This window comes from Mytilus galloprovincialis, chromosome 2, assembly GCF_965363235.1.
Source record: "Mytilus galloprovincialis chromosome 2, xbMytGall1.hap1.1, whole genome shotgun sequence".
In the NCBI taxonomy this organism is placed as follows: domain Eukaryota; kingdom Metazoa; phylum Mollusca; class Bivalvia; order Mytilida; family Mytilidae; genus Mytilus; species Mytilus galloprovincialis.
The window spans coordinates 48,178,705-48,198,051 of record NC_134839.1 but is presented as its reverse complement, the minus strand read 5'-3'; the positions used below and the strand labels follow the sequence as shown (position 1 = coordinate 48,198,051).

Below are 19,347 nucleotides of genomic sequence, written 5' to 3'. Positions count from 1 at the left end.
AACGCACGTCTGGCGTATCAAATTTTTAAAGCTGGTTCCTTTTTGTTAGCTATTGTTCGTGTGTTTCTCTGTCCTATATTTTCTCCCATTTTTATGTATTGTAGTCCTGTCATGCAATGTGTTCATTTTAATGTTATATTTAACATTGCCATTAAAGCGGGAGGTTTGGCATGCCACAAAACCAGGAACAACCCATCATTCTTTTTCTTAAATGTCTGTTTTAAGTCAGGGGAATCGCTATTGTTATATTACAGTTCGTTTCTGTGTGCGTTACATTTTAATGTTGTGTTTCTGTTGTGGCGTATTTCTCTTACATTTGATGCGTTTCCCCCCAGTTTTAGTTTTTAACCCGGATTTGTTTTTTTTTTCTCAATCGATTTATGAATTTCGAACAGAGGAATACTACTATTGTCTTTATTTAAGACTAAATTGTGAAATTAACAAAATGAAGCAGTTGGGAATGTTTGAAAAAGTAGGTAAAAAATAAGTATCTGTCAAAAAAAGTAAAATCACAAAAATACTGAACTCAGAGGAGGATCCAATCGGAAAGTCCATAATCACATGGCAAAATCAAAATACAAAACACATGAAAAACGAATGGGCAAGAACTGTCATATTCCTGACTTGGTACAGGCATTTTCAAATGTAGAAAATGGTGAATTACACCTGGTTTTAAAGCGCTAAACCTCTCACTTTGATGACAGTCTCATCAAATTCCGTTATATTAACAATGAAACTTATTTTGGTCGTTCTAGATCAAAACAGAACTTTTTCACTTGATTAAAAAAAAAATCATAACAGAACTTTTTCACCTGATTTAAAAAAAAATTATAAGGATAACCATATAACACATTTTGAACACGACATAAATTGAAAGGTCCTTTCAAATATCAAAATGATTCTTTAAGTATAGACGACACTATATATCTATGAACTTAAAGTCTTCATATATCAAGTTTTATCTAGCAACGTTTTATAGCACTTATGTGCTTGTTACAAAATATCATTTATTATAGTAGATTTTGTAACGTTCAAATAATAAAACATGTCATGGATTATTTAATCTAACTACTACATCACCATTTTAATATATCAAATTATCAATATTTGGTAACATATAAAATTGCAATGAAACCTACTCAATCATCTACTAGTATATAGTATATAAAGATAGGAACCATAATCAATGCAAACCGAATACAAATATCTGCAATACTTATTCCGTTTACTGCTGCTTTCTGTACGGGTCAATGTTTACTAGTCAGAGAGACGGTGCACGGGAAATTCCGTGGAAAAGTATCTATATGTTTTCCAGATAGACAAATTGAAAAATATCTTGGTATTTCATAAGCATCTTCACCTATAGGTCATTAACGCTTTAAGGTATGACATTTTTAAGCTATGTTTATCGATTGTATACAATACATGAAAAAAAGGTGTAATAATTGCAAATTCGGGCAAAGAATGTGTATATTTGTCATATATATCATTATCAATCATAAGGGCACATTTCAAAGCTTTATATCTTTGTAAACTAAAGCGATGTGAGCAAACGTACTTAAGAAAGCTGAAATATAGAATGTACTGCCTACCCTTCCGGAGCACCTGAGACCACCCCCAGTTTTTGTGGGGTTCCCGTTGCGTAGTCTTTAGGCTTCTATGTTGTGTCTTGTGTAATATTATTGTCTGTTTGTCTTTTTACTTTTTAGCCATGGCATTGTCAGTTTTTTTCCATCGATGAGTTTGGCTCAATCTCCGGCGCAGAGTTCATATCCGTTCCTTACATGCTCAGCAATACTTCACTTAATATGAGTATTGAGTGTAGTGTTACAAAGTATTGAACGGAACGGATATGTGATCTCTGCGCCGGAGATTGAGTTTGACTGTCCCTCTGGTATCTTACGCCTCTCTTTTTCGTATGTGTAGTCTTCCGTGATCTTTGGATAAGATCTAGAACATTGATTAAAAGCAAGCACAAGAGCTGACTTTTGTTTTGTGGTACAAACATGTATCTTACACCAATAGAATAGATCTTATATTTGATTACATTCATCAGATAACAAAGAGATGTATGTAAAGGTAGTTCGGGGGTTTAAATTTTCGCGCCGTCTGCGCATAAAGTTGCGCATTGATATCGTTAGTCATGTACATTGTCGTAATTTGCCATAACAATGAAATTTGATCATTAAAACAATCTTTTTTATTTAAATACATTGAGAATAAGTTGAATAACTATTAACTGCAATTTCAAAACTTATTAAAGTTTATTGCAACAATTGTCATTGTCGAAATAGTACTTATGTTCTAATAATACGGAGCATGTTCTTGCCGTCGGAGAAGACTGAAGAGAGAATAACTCATAATAATCGAACACGTGAACTGCTTTTCATGAATACTGTAATGCAGATCGAAATTATAGATAACGATTGTAAACAGATCTGTTCAATATTTTTATTTATAGTTTGTTTACGTTTCGAAGATGTATTCTAGTTATTAGTTACCAAAAGTGCTTGATATGTCAGACGCACGTTTCGTCTATACTTATATAGACGAAACCTGCGTCTGACGTATCAATAAGACCCATCAGTGACGATCAGATTAAAATAGATACAAAAAACAAGCGCAAAGTTGAAGAGCATTGAGGACCCAAATTCCAAAAACAAATTGCCAAATACGGCTAAGGTAATCTATGCCTTAGATAAGAACATCCTTAGTATTTCGAATAACTCACACTTTTACACATACTATATTTATAAACACAACCATGTAATTGATTATTAACTTAATTAATTGTAATTTTAGCATTATTTTTTAGCGTGATTGACGAAACCTTCAATGTTCAAATGTTGACAACCCTTTTCATGGAAAATGATTATCAATTATTTAAAGTCATATGAAACCTCAAATAAAAAAAAAAAAAAAAATATGATGCATATGTTCTTTGTAACTAAATTTATAGTTTCCATTATAAAACTTATGTACATATACTTTTTTCGGAAGAAAATTCTTAATTTGTCCACATTTAGAAGAAGTTTACTTAATTTTAATTGCTTGCCTCCAGAAAGCAATTCCCCGACATATTTCCGTAGATGCAAGTTAGCTTAACGTGACCCTTCTTGTAAAAATCCGGAGATCGCTATACGCATGGACCTGTCATTAAAATGAACTATTATCTGATTGTACATGCTATACACGTGCTCAATATCCATATTTTTTTGTTGATTGTTTACTATAAGGTACCAATCGGTAAACTTCGGCTTCAAAACCACGGCAATTAATGAGCTACCATACTTGTTAGATCATAACATACAGAGAGAATAAAATGAGGATTAAACGATATCTTTGCGTAAAAAATGATAATATCGTGCGCAGAAGACTAAGTTTATGATATATACATGCATTGGTTCAAGAATTGGATAAAATTCAAGAGTCACTCGGGAATAATATAACTAAACCCTGTCCGCAGTTCCGTTGATACAGAGATAATGTTGTGACTAAGTTACATTCCTTCCCCAACCCAGGAAAATCCATTCCTAATTCAATATTTAAGTATCGTTGTTTAAAATATATATTTTTTGATTATTTTTTTAGCATTAAAATACAAAAGTTGCAAATCAAATTTATTGTTCAATTTGGAGAGACAGAAAATACCATGATAAGAATTTGAAACAAAAAAAGGGAAGACAATCCGCGAAAGAACACATCAAACAAAATTCAATAGCGAGCAATTAAACGATATCAAACCCGAAATAGTCAACTGAGGTAAGAAATAAAGTTTTCGTGACCTGTTATATTCAGTTTTATTGATATTTTAAAGGGAGTAACATTCGAAGTACAAAAGTAAAAAGTAGACACAGACAAAATGATAAACTTTGCACAATTAACCAGTTGAGAATATTTGAAAAAGAAAATGTCAAAAATAAGATCTTATTTTAAGCTGATGCGCAGTTTATACACTGCGCTGTGACTATTATGTCGGTCATTGTAAATATAAATAGAATAATTCTCACACATTCCCTAACAAACCATAAACATATTACAAATTTTGAACACGATAAAGATTGATTTTTTTGCAAAAATCCTCAATAATTCTTTAATCATATAGACAATAGCTATGAACTTAAAGTCTTCATATATCAAATGTCATCTAACAAGCTTTAATAACACTAACGTCCCTATTGCAAAATTGCATGTACTATTATCTGATTATAGCAGATTTAAAAACGTTTATGATAATAAAACGATTCCATGTAATGTTTCATATAACTATTACATTTCCCCTTTAATAACAAGCATTATTTCGTATTAGATAATATAAAATTGCATTGAAAAAATACCCAAAATAATTATTAGTGTATAGTATATAAAACAGTGACAAGAATCTAAGCTAAACGAATAAAAATGTCTTCAAGACTTATTCTTTTGACGGCCGCTTTCTGTACGGGTCAGTGTTTATTAGTCAGGGAGACGGTTTTCGGGAATGTCCGTGGAAAAATATCTACACGTGTTCCAGAAAGACAAGTTGAAGAATACCTTGGTATTCCATATGCATCTCCAACTATAGGTCATTTACGCTTTAAGGTATGACCTTTCAAACTTATGTTTATATCTTTGTAAATTAAACCGATATTAGCTAACGTACTCAAAAAAAGTGATATATATTTGTAGACTATATTTTATTTATAATCTTCCATGATTTTTTTGTAAGCATGAAATATACAACAAACGCAAAAGCTTACTTTTGTTAAGTGATCAAAACCATGTAACGTAGTCAAATGTTACCTGGCGTTACTAGAAAAGATGAAAAAAACATGTTTACAATCAGCCGTCAGATAAAGATTGTATTATATAAAAAAAAAAAAAATACAGCAAACAAGATTGTTAACCCATTTGTTAAAAAAAAAAATTTTAAGTTTATTTACGTTTTTAATGTCAAAGTTAAAGTGAAAATGGTAAAATCTTCAAAAAATTTATTTCTTGAACTCTGAAAGCATTTCAATATTATAATAAGGGAGCTACCATTTGACTTTTTAAAAATTCGCGAACATTTGTTAAGTCTGAAAATGAAAAAGTAAATCAGTTCGGGGAAAACAAACACTAAACACTATATTAAAATTTGTTGCAGAGGCCGCAGGACCCAATGGCATGGAAGCCTTCAGTTTTAAAAACGAATGAACTCCCACCAGCGTGTCCGCAGCCGTATATCAGCTATATAGATTTTCATAAACCAGGGTTTATGAACTTTGATGAAGACTGCCTTTATATGAACATTTATGTACCAAAAGTATGTTATACTACATTTTGTGTAATAAGTTTTAAATACAACATAATTTTTGACAGTTTTGTACTCTTTATGTTGAATATTTGATTATAAATAACTTAAAGACGCATATTTCACCCATACTTTTAACCTGAGCTTCTTATCATCAACTTTTTATCATTATTATTCGTTGAATTTTATGAGTTAAGATGAACTTTGAATCTGAGAGTTCAACGAAGTAAATATTTTTCATAGGCTTGTATGTTATCTTTTGGCAAAACATCGAAATCAAGTATGCACCATTTTTGTTTACCTTTGAATATATACGAATCAACATTGTATATTTTATTACATTTACAATTTTCGAATGAAATATTCATCGAGTTCGCACGTTCTCGACTTGTAATATTCACAGGTCGACAAAGTGGCACTGCCAGTTTTATTTTTTATTCATGGAGGTGGAAACGTAGTTGGAATGGGAGCCATGTTTGATGGAGATATACTTGCGGCACATGGAGAAATAATTGTTATAACCTTCAATTATAGACTTAACGATCTTGGTAGGAATTACTTTTTTTTTTTTTTTTATTATTTTCATCTAAACCAAACCGGTATTTTGCAGTCTTTTTCAGCTCACCTGGCCCTCCGTCGTCGTCGTCTGCTAACTTTTACAAAAATCTACTCCTTTGAAACAACTGGGCCCCAAAAATACAAATATTCAAGTCTTGTACATTGATTAAGAAAACAGAAAAAAATCAATACAACAAACAAAAACAGCGGAATTGCATGAACTTCAAAATACTACCGAGTGAGTTGTAAGGGTAAGCCTTATGCAGATCTTCATGCATTGAAAATGTCAAAATCCTGTGATGTTTTGTTTAAAAAATGTATCCGTTGACCACGCATATCAACCAAGATGGACGCCCTGGCAAAAAACATGGGTTAAAATGATGTTTTTGTGTTATACCTTTGAAACTAAAGCTTTTAGAGCAAATCTGACAACGGGGTAAACAAGTTACTCAGGTCAAAGTTATAATTATCTGCTCTGAAATTTTTAGACGCATTAGGCAACCTATCACAATTTTTCGTAAATTTTTGTAATCTTTTATAAAATACATTTCCCCTGAAACACATTCATTTATAAATAGAGATAACTGTAAATAGCAAGAATGTTGAGTTAAGTAAGATCTACAAACAAGTTACAATCACCATACAGTAACAATACACCACAGCTTTCATTTTTTAAATGGTTTTACGCTTGTCATTGTTTTTTTTTGGGCCATTCACATTTTACTGTTCTGTGTGAGCCAAGTCTCCGTGTATAATGTTTTACCTTTTGAAATTGTGACTTAGACGGAGAGATGTCTCATTGGCACTCATACCACATCTTTTCATATCTATTAACATCACCACAGTCTTGTTGTGTCTGCAATTCAGTAGCTTTTAATGTTTAATAACCGTCATATATGTTTTTTGTTAATTGTATTGTGCAAATTAGGCTGTTAGTTTTCTCGTTTGAATTATTTCACGTTCTTAAGTTGGCGCCTTTTATAGCTGACTCTACGGTATACTTTTTTCTAATTGTTAAAGGTGACCTATAGGTGCTAGCCATTTGAACTCTACAGGATAGATGTCTCATTGATAATCATACGACTTCTTATTATTTAAAAAAAAAAAAGATTATAATTATTTAAATATGATGAGACGGAGTTCATTTCTCTAATGAGGAAAATATAAATAATTTTAGGCCTTTAGTTTCATAGTTAAAATCATCTTTAAAATCAGGTTTTTATCTCTATTTTCTAGGTAAAAAATGATTGTAGCACGTCAGGAATTTGACAATTGTTTTTCATTCTTTTTAAATGTTTGAGCATTTAAATTTGGCATTTAATAAGAGACTTTCCGAATTTGATTGTTATTGGAGGTCCATATTTTTATTTTTTTTCTCTCACTTTAAACCAATATGCTAATGATTTTTTTCTTCTGGAAGGGTTGATTAATTTTTTCAAAAGAAGTGATTTTCAAATTTTTCGAGCATGAAAGTTTAAAAAAACGAATTAGCTGCATATCCTTATTTCTATTCAATTTGATTAAATGAGATACATTGTACACTGACTACTTAAGAACACTGAAATGAAACATTAGTTTTACAGTAATAAAAATAAATTAGTTTCCACGGTCACTTTCAGCAAAACTTGAAGATTTTAGTATAAGGACATTATTGATACTTATTTAAATTGATGATCTATTTACACTTTTTAAATTTGCAATGGTGTTATTGGTAGTTAGACTAAGCAGAAAATTGAAGTATTTTGTAAAGACCAACAATAGTCATCTGGCAAAAAAGGGACTGTCTTTGTTTTAGATGAACTTTTGCTACATGTTGAAATCCACTCAGTATATCTTTTAGGAAGAACATTTGAAGTTTGTTTGATAAGTCTAATAAAAGATATTGTGTCATTAAAATACTGACAATAATTACAATAGCTAAATTATTTCAGGGTTTTATGCAGATCCAAGTAATGGAATAAAGGGTAACAACGGCCTAATGGACCAGGTATTGGCTATGAAATGGGTAAACAGAAATATCAAGTATTTCAATGGTGACCCATCAAAGGTTACCATACATGGACATAGTGCTGGAGCTATGGATGCTGCTCTTCACTTACTCTCAAACTTAACTCAAGGTATCATTAAAAATATACTGATTTTGTCTACAAAATATAAATTTCATTGTATACCTAAGAATTCATTCAAATTATATTGCAATCAAATTTGACTATAGTTTTCATTTTGTCTTCTGACGACATCCATTATTTCAAATTTCATTTTTCGACATCAGTTTTATTTCATTCTAGTGCATTATTTTGATTTTAACAAAATGTTGACTGCTGTACACATATTCTTGAGATTTTAAACTAGTATGTCTTTTTTGTTTTGATCACAAATCATCGTCAATATAATGGAATTTTATTCGACTGTCATACAAGTGATAGATGTAGCTAGCTTTAAAATCAGCTTTAATCCACCAAAAGGAAATCATATCTATGTCCTACTTTTACTTCTTATGTGCATACGCAGAATTAATAATATTTTCATAAAAGATAACCAAATGAAAATACCGGTTGCCAATGATCATCTATAGTATTGAATTGTTTGAGTTTTGTTAATTTTTACTATTGTAATTGTTTGTTTCTCTGTCATTAGGTTTTAGAAAATTTCCACGATGTCCATCTTAATTCTCTTAAAAATAGTATGGGATTGTGGTAAATACAATTGGAACATATCCGTCATCATCGATCTGCGAAACAGAGATTCCATAACGGCCAACAAGTCTCGAAATTACGTCCAGAACATTTTCGATGGAATAACATTAATTTAACCACTGTGAGCAGCAGCCTTCTTACAAACAAATCCTAAATAATTTTGTGACAAAATTTTATAACATTTTTCTTGTCTAATCTTACAGACTATTACAAATACATCTGGCTGATCTTATATTATTGTATGATCATTCATAATTCATTGAGAGTCCAAAGATAAGGAGAATCACATTTTACAAATATCAATGTTCTTTATGCGTTCTAACAGGTTTATTCAGAAATGTAATTATCCACAGTTGCTCACCATTTTCCATTTTGGCGTTATCTTCTTGTGTTAGAACAACTCGAGTGTCAGCAATCCCAGAAGACTGCAGACATGGAACGAGTTATGTTTACCGTGATGAAGAACAAGATGCTATTAATAAATTGATAGAAGGAGGTGCTGTACATGATTATCTTACAACATATAGGCCTGAGGTAAAAGGTTGGCTAGAGATATTGTTCATTGAGTTAAAATAGTGTGATTTGATATGATTTTTTTTTAGGTTGGTGTTTCCGGGAGCTACTAGAATGTGACAAAACGGTACATAACGTTGTCGATCTAAATATAAAAAGAAGATGAATGATTGTCATTACAATAGATATCCACCAGCATCAAACTGACAAAGGAACTAATTTAACCCCGCCACATTATTTATGTATGTGCCTGTCCCAAGTCAGGAGCCTGTAATTCAGTGGTTGTCGTTTGTTTATGTGTTACATATTTGTTTTTCGTTCATTTGTTTTTACATAAATAATGCCGTTAGTTTTCTCGTTTGAATTGTTTCACATTGTCTTATCGGGGCCTTTTATAGCTGACTATGCGGTATGGGCTTTGCTCATTGTTGAAGGCCGTACGGTGACCTATAGTTGTTAATGTCTGTTTCATTTTGGTCTTTTGTGGATAGTTGTCTCATTGGCAATCATACCACATCTTCATTTTTCTAAGTTACTTTAAGTTAACGGTGCATACGGAATCAGTTTTTTTTTTTCAATTTTTATAATTTTTAATAATTCCAGTGCCTTCCGATTTACTGACTACTGATGCCCTGTATAACAATCATTGATATCGACTACGTGCTTGCATTCGACGAATTTGTTTGAATTCAACTATACTATATGTATACCTCCATGCTTTTGCCTTCTCTGACGCTTTAACTGTTTGCGAAATTTGTCCTGGGCAATTTTTTTCTCCAAAATACGTTTCTATCCTCTCTAATGAATTCAAAAAAAAAAATAAAAAAAAGACCTATTTGCTTCTTTTCCCCCCTAAAAATGTTGACCTAGATTTAATCTATGTTGACATCGATCAAGGAATATATTAACTATATATTTCAAAAAATATTAATTATTCTCGATATAAATCAAATATGAAATAAGATGCGAGTAACTAGTTCAAATCATCATTCCCTGTTTTAGGACCTGAATTGATTTTAGGGTTTTGATGTATTTAATGTTGTGTTGTCATTTTTGTTAATAGAAGATGTGGTTTGGTTAGAGACCGATTACAAAATACTCCGTCAAGTCACAATTATGCATTGTTTAGTTAACGATTGTTTCACTTCTTATGGTTTTTGTAGTTTTATGGAGGAAGAGGCGTATAGTCTTTCCGTCCCTCACTTACATATTTAGTGTAACCTTATGTTCTATCTCTCAAATGTATATTTAATCTATACATGTATTGACGATTTCATAGAGTATATACTAATTTAGAAATCATAACCAAAAGGTTCGATGTTAATTTCCGTTTCGCTAACGAATAACTTCACCGTGTTATATATAAACCACAACAATTTTGAAGCAGTTTAATTCAGAAAATTTCGCATTCTGGCAATAACCTTTGTAATAAGATTTTTAATTTAGGCCGTGTTCACATTGACCTAAACTCGGTGTTGTGTAAGTGTAACTCACACGTAAACTAAACAAAATTACGTTCCCATTCATAAAACTCAATGTTTACATGTAGTGTAAATCATGTTTTGTCTACATGCAGTCGATACTCGATGTAGGCCTTGTGAAGACAAATGTACATAAAACTAGGCATTTAAAACATTAGTTTCGCCGTGTATATTTAAGGAAGAAACGATGTTTCAATAAAATTGATATTTATAACAATTATTAATAAAGTTATTTTGACAAAAATATTTGTCTAAACTTGATATATATTTTTTTTAGAAAACAAACTTAACGTAGATTTATTAAGCCCTTATCAAGACTCAAAACAGCATCATTGCCGAACACATAATTCATTTGAAAATTGAGGTCTTTCCGAATCGAATTGACTTGCACAGAAATATTTGCCACTGTTCTTCACTCAAATAACGATTCACTCATAAATGCATTACTTAAAAAGTGTGAGGTAAATGTATTGTTTGTCTAATATATCGGATCCGTAAAATTACACTGAAAACTAAAAAAAAAACATTACCCCTCCCTTTGCCAAATACTCCTTGGAGAAGAAATACCATTTGAAACAAACAGAAAAGATAGAAATATAGTGATCCCTACCATTTCAATCCTTCTTCTTCGTCTGTCAACACATTGCTGCAGCCTACGTTTTCTAAAGCTTAATTGAGACATCTTTAGTATCTTTAAACTACTGCAAATCATCAAAAAGGCTTTCATAAAGAAGCAAACTCTTAAAAATAGGGGAGTATTTTGTTTATTTATCTGAGTCAGAAATTTTTCAGCGCAAACGTGTTATTTAGTTGGTGTTTTTTTTTTCGATGCTGGTAATCAAATTTTTTTTTAACATTTAACACTATAATGTATTGGGGAAACTCTTGATTCAGATTTTTTTTAATCATCTGTAGGACCACATATTTTTTTTATCGAATTGGGGTTCGGAATATCCCACCACAAAACCGATAACAAAATATATTGTAGTCGTTTCTGAAAAGAGTGGTCATTTTCCTTCATATTTAGAATGACTGAGCCGGAGTTTTCAAATAGTTACCATATCCCAAAACAATTATTTACAATAAACTTATTATCATCTTTTTCAATGTCTTCAGGATGTACACCTCTGAGGAGCCAAAAATTTCTAGAATAAAACTTTTTTTCTTAACCTGATTTTTGAGTTTTTAAGACTGTAACAAAACAATTGGTGAAGAAAAAAATCATATGGTGCAGTTCTTTTTTTTGCTACGGCCCTTTGAAAATGCCCAATTTTGATGAATTTCCCATTTTTCATCGATTTTTACCTATTTTTGGGCTATTATCGTGAAAAAAAATCACAGTTCCACAATTAAACTTTTTTTCATACTTTCTATAAAGATGAAGTGGACCAATCTGAATTTTACTTAAAAAAACTATAGGTAGGTTTTAATATAAGAAAGTTTTATCATATTTTGGCGCTTTTTTGTGTAAAATTACCATGCTGTCAAATTGGTATTTTTGTGATTTTTCTCAGTTTTAAGAACAAAATGCATACTATTTCAACTTTTTTGTTATAAATGATTGAACAAAATACATATCTAAGAAATTTGAAAAGACCAAAATGGTATGGGATGTACATGATTCTTGTAAAATCATTTTTGCATCCCTGACCCATTTTCTCAAAATTTTGGCTAAAATACAGACTTGATTGGTCGTAAAATTTGAAAACTGGATTACTCAAAAACCATACATTGTAAATACACATTTTTTTCACAGAGTTATGTTTGATTATAATATTTTTAAAATTCATTTATATTTTCCATTTGTATCACATGTTTTGGAAAAAATTCAAGAACGAGATTTCAACGAGACTGAACGAGACTGAAAAGTCAGAAGAATACATCCTTAAAGTCTCTCAAAACAACAAAAATATAACGTATGCAAATGACTAAATAATCTACAAAACAATAAAGATAGTATAAACTTATTTGATCGTTTCTGGTTCTGATTATCAGGTACGTGGAAGGGACTTTCTCATTGAAAGCCACTTATCCAATATATTAATGTCTGCAAATAAAAAAAAATGATTGTCACAAATTTTAAACATGCTAGTTTCAAAAAGGACAAAACCTCGTTTTCGCAGATATTGTAACCCATGCTGACTCTTATCTTGTTCAACAGAATAATTAGATAGTTGTTGACGGTGATTTTTTAACAGACAGTCCGGAATATTTGTTTACCTGTGAACAATTTCATGCTGATTCAGTGTTAATCATGATGGCACGAGATGAAGCCTGGCCATTAGATATGTCAAGTATGTTTATCATCGAAATATTCAAATACCTGTAGGTTTATTGGAAATACTTTTTATTTGATTTTATCCCTAAAACTCGACTCTATTTTGAAATAATTGTAAAAATCAAAACACAATGTATGTAGTGGCAATAAGAAAATTATTTAAATACAACAAATGGGTAACTGCTAATTTTCAGAGGTTAGTGGATTTTTATTTGGGGGGGGGGGGTAATCAGCACTGACTGATGGATATAAAGATAACTGTGTTTTCGAGTTTAATGGGATTGTATAAGTACAAACCAAACGCAATATATGATTACAACAAAGGCCATGACATACATCATGTTTTTATGTTTCAAACAACATGTTCATCGATGTATAGTCAAATAAAAACATTTTTTCAAGAAACATCATCAAAACTGTTCAACGACAAAGACACGGAGTGTGGTTTATTGTTTTTACAGAAATCTACTCTGTTATTCGAGCAACAATTATCAGAAACAAACATATTTGTAGATATAGAAGAAATGGTTGAAGCGGATAAATATTATGACACTAATTCAACAATCGAAATGCTAGCATTTGACTTTCCAGAAAGACAAGAATTCAAAGGTATTTATTTAATTTATGTTTAATGCCAGTGTTTCCCACAGAGATACTCTATATACTTTGCATTCATTTATTAAAAGGTTGACGACTGATAACAGCATGTTTATTCATCTGTATACATGTACCCTGGCGGATGGTTTGTGATTTTTTATTTAATCGCTTTGTACTAAAGAGAAAGCTAAAACTGGAATGCAAAACTTATTTTTCACCTAGACATATATTGCATCCCTGATCTAAATTACATTAGAAAACTAATATACGTTTTTTTTTATTGTAAATTCTTATTTTCGTAGATGCCATTAAAGAGGAGTTAAAGAAATGGAAAACCCTAGATCTATCAAGATATCCTGAAGTGAGTAAAATGATTGAGATACGTTATTAAACGATTTTATTTAGTTTGCATGAAGTTGCAAAATAGACACATTAATCTTAGATACATGATTCTTTTATTAGTTGATGTCGGCTTTGAACTAGCTTTCATTTACTGCGAGAACCCCAAGAATTGTACTTAGTTCTTTTTGTTGAAGTATAAATACCCTGCCACATCCGGTATGTGTTTTTTCTACTTATTTTTCTGCTTTCTATCGAACTGATGAGATAAACCCTATTCAGCTGATTTTTATAGTTTGTTCATTTATTGTCCTGTTCACCACTGTTCCATGTTATGTGAAGGGTTTTGCGCTGTGTTACATGTTAAATCCAGCCACATTCTGTATGTGCCTGCCCAAAGTCATGAGCCTATAATTCATTTGTTGTCGTTTGTTTCTGTTTATCAACTTTGTACTTGTTTGGCTTTATAACTATTTTGATCTGAGCGTCACTGATGAGTCTTATGTAGACGAAACGCGTGTCTGGCGTATTACAATATAATCCTTGTACTTTTTCGATCATCATTTTAACATACATCAGGCCATTATTATTTTCGTTTGAAGTGTTTTAAATTTGTGATTTCCGGACTTTCGTATAGCTGACAGTAGGTTTTGTTCATTGTTTTCTCATTGGCAGTTTTGCCACATCCTCTTATTTACATACTAAATATATCCTAAAGATTCTTATATGGGAAACCAGTAGCTCATACATTTCCTAAAACTGCATAACCAATCTATACAAAATGATTTAGTACTTATACCTATAAATGACTGCATTTAAGTAAAGTTCATTACGCAAATGAACTAAATATTTTTTGCGTAGATAATAGATGTTCCGGTGATTTTTTTTTATTTTTATTTTTTAATCTACGAAAGTTGGAGGGATTATGTTTTCTGTTCTTGAGCATTCGTCCGTCCAGTACCAGGTCAAAGTGTTTGGCTTATGTAGTCGGCTTGAAATTTTATAAACATTGTCATAATGAAGCGAACTTTTTTTACGACAACTTAAAGTAGTTTTTACCCCGATTTATTTTTTTACTCAGAATGTTAACCTTCAATAGCGTCACGTATCTATTGGGACATGTTATTTTAGGATTATTGCTATATTAATGAAAAAACACTAACTGCGATTTGAATAACTGAGCATTTTGAACTTATATAGAGTCCAAGGTTTCAACTCCTTCAGGCAAAGTTTACCATAGATTGATTTGACTTTTTTAAGTACCGTTTGGTCGTATAGCTCTTCAACTGGCATGGAATTCATACATCATGGCTTTTGAATATTCAGCATTGAGCGTTCCTGATAAAAGTAAAGCTTATTAAACTCTGCCAATTTATCAAAATTATAAATAAATCAGTGTGTACTCCAGGCTTAATGTAATGTAAAGTCACCCCTTAAAATTGTTGTAACATGTCTTGTACTAATTGTATTTATGAAATATTGTATACATTGTAAATATTGTACATATGTATTTTCTCTATACCTTGTCAAAATGATAATTTATTGAGAATAAAGATATATATAGAAAGACCTAAAACTTGACCAGGTGTTTGTATTTGCTGTAATTTAAACTCATTGTGTCAGTGAGGTATCAAACATGGTTCTTGATCATACCACATCAATACGCATTAAGGATCAAGCCATCAATCAATCAATAAACAAAATAAACGAAAATGAAACTATCATTTGTTTCAGTCTGTGGTGATGTATTCAGATGTGATTTTTTTTTTTTGCGCCCATGATGAAACTTGCAGATATGATTTCTCAAAAGAAAAACGTTTATACACTCAGTTTCGAGTATATTTCACAGAATAAAAGCGGACCGGATTGGATAGGTAATAGAAACGTATAGTCTAGTCATTGAGAATTCAAACTTAACCTTATATTGATAGTCATCTTTTACTGAAACTAATTTAAGTTTGCAATAGTAATACTAAACATTCTTGTAATTATATCAGTGGGACAGAAAACGGTTTACATAATAGAAAATAACAGCTCAGACTTAAGGTTGCGAAAATAGCAAAAAGAGATAGAGAAAAAGACTATAGAATAATGGGGTGCTAAAATATCAAAAAAGGGAATATGGGTAAAATATATATCTATAAAAAAAAAATTAAGAAATTTACCAAAACAATTTAAGAATAAAGAAGTAAAGAAACCCAATCCAGACCTTCATATCAATAGGTTAGTTCATACATAAATATAATATCCAACATTGCACATTTTGATAGCATCATTTCAATTTTTAACCGGTCAAAACACAGGTGTAGGTTTTTTTTCAATTAACAAGTGAACATGAATTCTTACACACATTGATTTCAATCACTATATTGTTTTATCTAGGGGTACAGCATGGTTGGGACTTATTTTACGTATTTGGATTACCAACAATTGGACACCCAAACTTTTCATATACACCGCCAGATGCAGATATGTCTAAATCGACAATGAGAATCATCAGCGATTTCGTCAAAGAAGGGTACGTATGTTTAATATTCCAGCAGGCACAAAACATTACAGTACATATCCCTTTTGGAAGTGTTCCTTGCAAAATAAAACGTTAACAAATACACGACAGTTTGGAATTTTGTATTACTTTCCATAAATGTGATTCAGAAGCTTTATAATTTATACGATTACCGACTTCTTAGCTTAATGCCGATTAAATTTACATTACACATACATGTACAATCTCCGAAAACACAGGACCATCTTTACCATGGTTACGTGTATGAGACTCCAGAAAATTCCAAATCGAGTACAAAGTTGAAAAGCACAGAGGACCCGTTTAGAAAAGAATGGAATGACGGAATATGTGTTAAGTAAAATTTAACCATATTCAAAACAACTTGTTAAGACAAGACGATGATAAAAGGTAGAGACAACAATAATTTATCCATGCTCAAATCGAATAAATCGATTAGCGAGATACAAAGCAGGGTTCGGCAAACAAAATCTGAGGAATTCGCGCAAACTCCAAAAGAAGGGTGAACCGTTGTGTCGACAGGTTAATCGTATTTTGCTATGAAGGCATTAACCGCTATGCGAATCCACAATAAGTCAACATATTAACATGTCTTAATCGGGGAAAAAACATCTACAGATCAAACGAATATAATGGTAGCTTGATATCTAAACCGCACAACGTGTCGCATGGAAGTTATGACACCGACACATCGTACAAGTCAACCAGGTTGTGATCGTGACTGTAATCTAATGAAGTGTCGAGTTCAGACGTTCTTCTCTTGACTTACCTTTGAGTATGTTTTTTTTAAGTCTGTACAATGTAAACATAAACGCGCGTCACGGAATTATCTATATATGTAAACACGCGTACCATATTGATTGAGATGTTAACGCCTTACTATGGACATATATTGAAATAAGAAGTTGACAATTGGATAGTTGGAAATCGTCAAGTTTTGTATTTGTATTTTATTAAAGTAAAAAAAAATCAATCCACAACGAAAATGAAAACTCAAAGATAGAACAATTACACAAATAAAACAGCTATTATATTTGACTGACACCAAATATGTTGAATAGTAAAACCACGTTCATTTAAGTTAAATTTGTTTGCCATGTTTTATCTGCATTTATTTTTTTATCAATTTTAGTCATTTGGGATCATATAGTGGGTTGAATATCTACAATCCGGAAAGTAAATCTTACAACAAACTGGATTATGCCAATGACCATGTCGTTTTAACAAATGAATTCAACTTTAAACAACCAAGACTTTCATTTTGGTACAACTATTTGTTTCCTTCAAATTTCACTTGCGACATCAGCAGTTAAATAAAGATTTTAATATTTATGTATGAGTCATCTGAATCAAATTCATATGTATACTTCCGACGATTCTGTACTTTAATACTTTGATAATTAAGTCCGGGAGAACAAGATGTATTGTTTTAGTTTTAATTGGCTGTGTACTTGCTTTCAATAACTGCATGTATTCTTTTATTGGTTGTGTTTCCGTTAATGCTTTATGTTATTTTTGTGCTTTGTGTCAATCTGATAAATCAAGCCATTTCCTGCTTATTATATCATTTTGTTCTTATGATATGCTGTTATACTACTGTCCTTTTTTGAAAATTAGTGCTGACAAACATGTGTACTGCAGCCACATTCTTTGTTTCTGTCTCAAGATGGATAAATTAGTTGATCCGTTATCCGTTTTCTATTGTTGCTTTGTATTCAATAATATCCAATTTCTAATGAATTGTTTCGCATTTCGTCATGTCGGATCTTTTCGTGTTCAGTGCCTTTGAATGTATCATCAGTTAATTTTAATAATTTGATTGTGTGTATTTTTATTTCTTCAATAAAAACGTATATGATCAAAATCAACATAAGTGTCGTTATCAAGAGATAAAACCAAGTTGAATACACGATTTTATACATTTGAAAATGCCTGTACCAAGTCAGGAATATGATAGTTGTTGTCCATTCGTTTGATGTGTTTTATCATTTGATTTTGTCATTTGATTAGGGACTTTCCGTTTTGAATTTTCCTCAGAGTTCAGTATTTTTGTGATTTTACCTTTTGCCTTTGATATAAAAAATGACATGAAATAAATTTCGACAACAAGAGCAAACCACTGAATAAATGAATAAACAAATTTTCATTGCAGATAAAATCAGCATCGAAAAGTGGCGAGATAAGATGTTGAATTATTATAGGTCACTATATTGAACGAATCTATCCCATCAAACTTAAGATAAAGAATAAAACAGATACAGTTAAGTCTACCTCATATCTTGACTTACATCTAGAAATTGACAATGAGTGTCGGTTGAACACTTAACTTTAGAGAGACGAATTCAGCTACCTGATTGTGAACTTTCCATTTCTATGTAGCAACATTCCAGCAGCGCCTTCATAATTAGTGTATATATTATACGATATTCAAGGGCTAGTATTTCCCTTCATGATTTTTTAGATTGAGGGTTGGTGCTCACAAAGATGGTTTTTAACTAAGAGTTTCAAGTGGTGACGTTGACATCATCCCTTTGTAAATTACACAGACGCCATTACGATTTTGTTGACCGTTATGGAATATCTGTTTCAGGTGACGACAAATATGTTTCAATTGAAGTAATAATAATCTTGTCCTACCGAATTAGACATATCGGTGCAACATGTGGCACAGGCTCTGTTTACCCTTGCAGAGGACCTGAGATAACCCTCACCGTCGGTTTGATCGTGTTGCTCAGACTTCGGTTTTCTATGGTTTATTGTGTACTGTTGTGTGTATGTTTGTTTGTTTTCGCTTTTTTATTATTCCAAAAAGATTAGAGCCATTCTTTTTTCTGTGAAGCCTTGTAGTAATAATTCATAGAGGTGCATAGACTTATACTCCAGTTGCTGTCCAAAAAATCCTTGTTATTTTCATCCAATTCCTAAGCTATTTGTGCCATAACCCTCAAAATGGATCGAAACATTCCTTTTGAGATATATAACCTTGTGGTACAATTTCATAGATATCAATACACTTGTATGCAAGCTATTGTTTTGAAACAAGAAAAATATTTTGAACCCCCAAAGTCCTAAACAGTTAGAATAATTAC

General features: G+C 31.4%; 1 protein-coding gene and 1 long non-coding RNA gene across 3 annotated transcripts; both read left to right on the top strand.

The window, feature by feature from the left end:
* The first annotated feature begins 4,401 nt into the window (after window positions 1-4,401).
* Window positions 4,402-9,689, top strand: LOC143062047 (neuroligin-4, X-linked-like). Its single transcript, XM_076233896.1, has 6 exons — window positions 4,402-4,581; window positions 5,126-5,284; window positions 5,676-5,820; window positions 7,762-7,947; window positions 8,852-9,067; window positions 9,643-9,689. Exons 1-6 carry the CDS (start codon window positions 4,402-4,404, stop codon window positions 9,687-9,689), a joined length of 933 nt encoding a protein of 310 aa, XP_076090011.1.
* Window positions 9,690-11,760: 2,071 nt separating this feature from the next.
* Window positions 11,761-17,820, top strand: LOC143062268 (uncharacterized). 2 transcript variants are annotated; one of them, XR_012974652.1, is made up of 5 exons: window positions 11,761-13,407; window positions 13,698-13,756; window positions 15,469-15,608; window positions 16,117-16,252; window positions 17,391-17,820. It is a non-coding gene; the product is annotated as an uncharacterized LOC143062268 (long non-coding RNA). The 2 variants fall into 2 exon arrangements; XR_012974651.1 differs by lacking the exon at window positions 15,469-15,608.
* The last annotated feature ends 1,527 nt before the right edge of the window (window positions 17,821-19,347 follow it).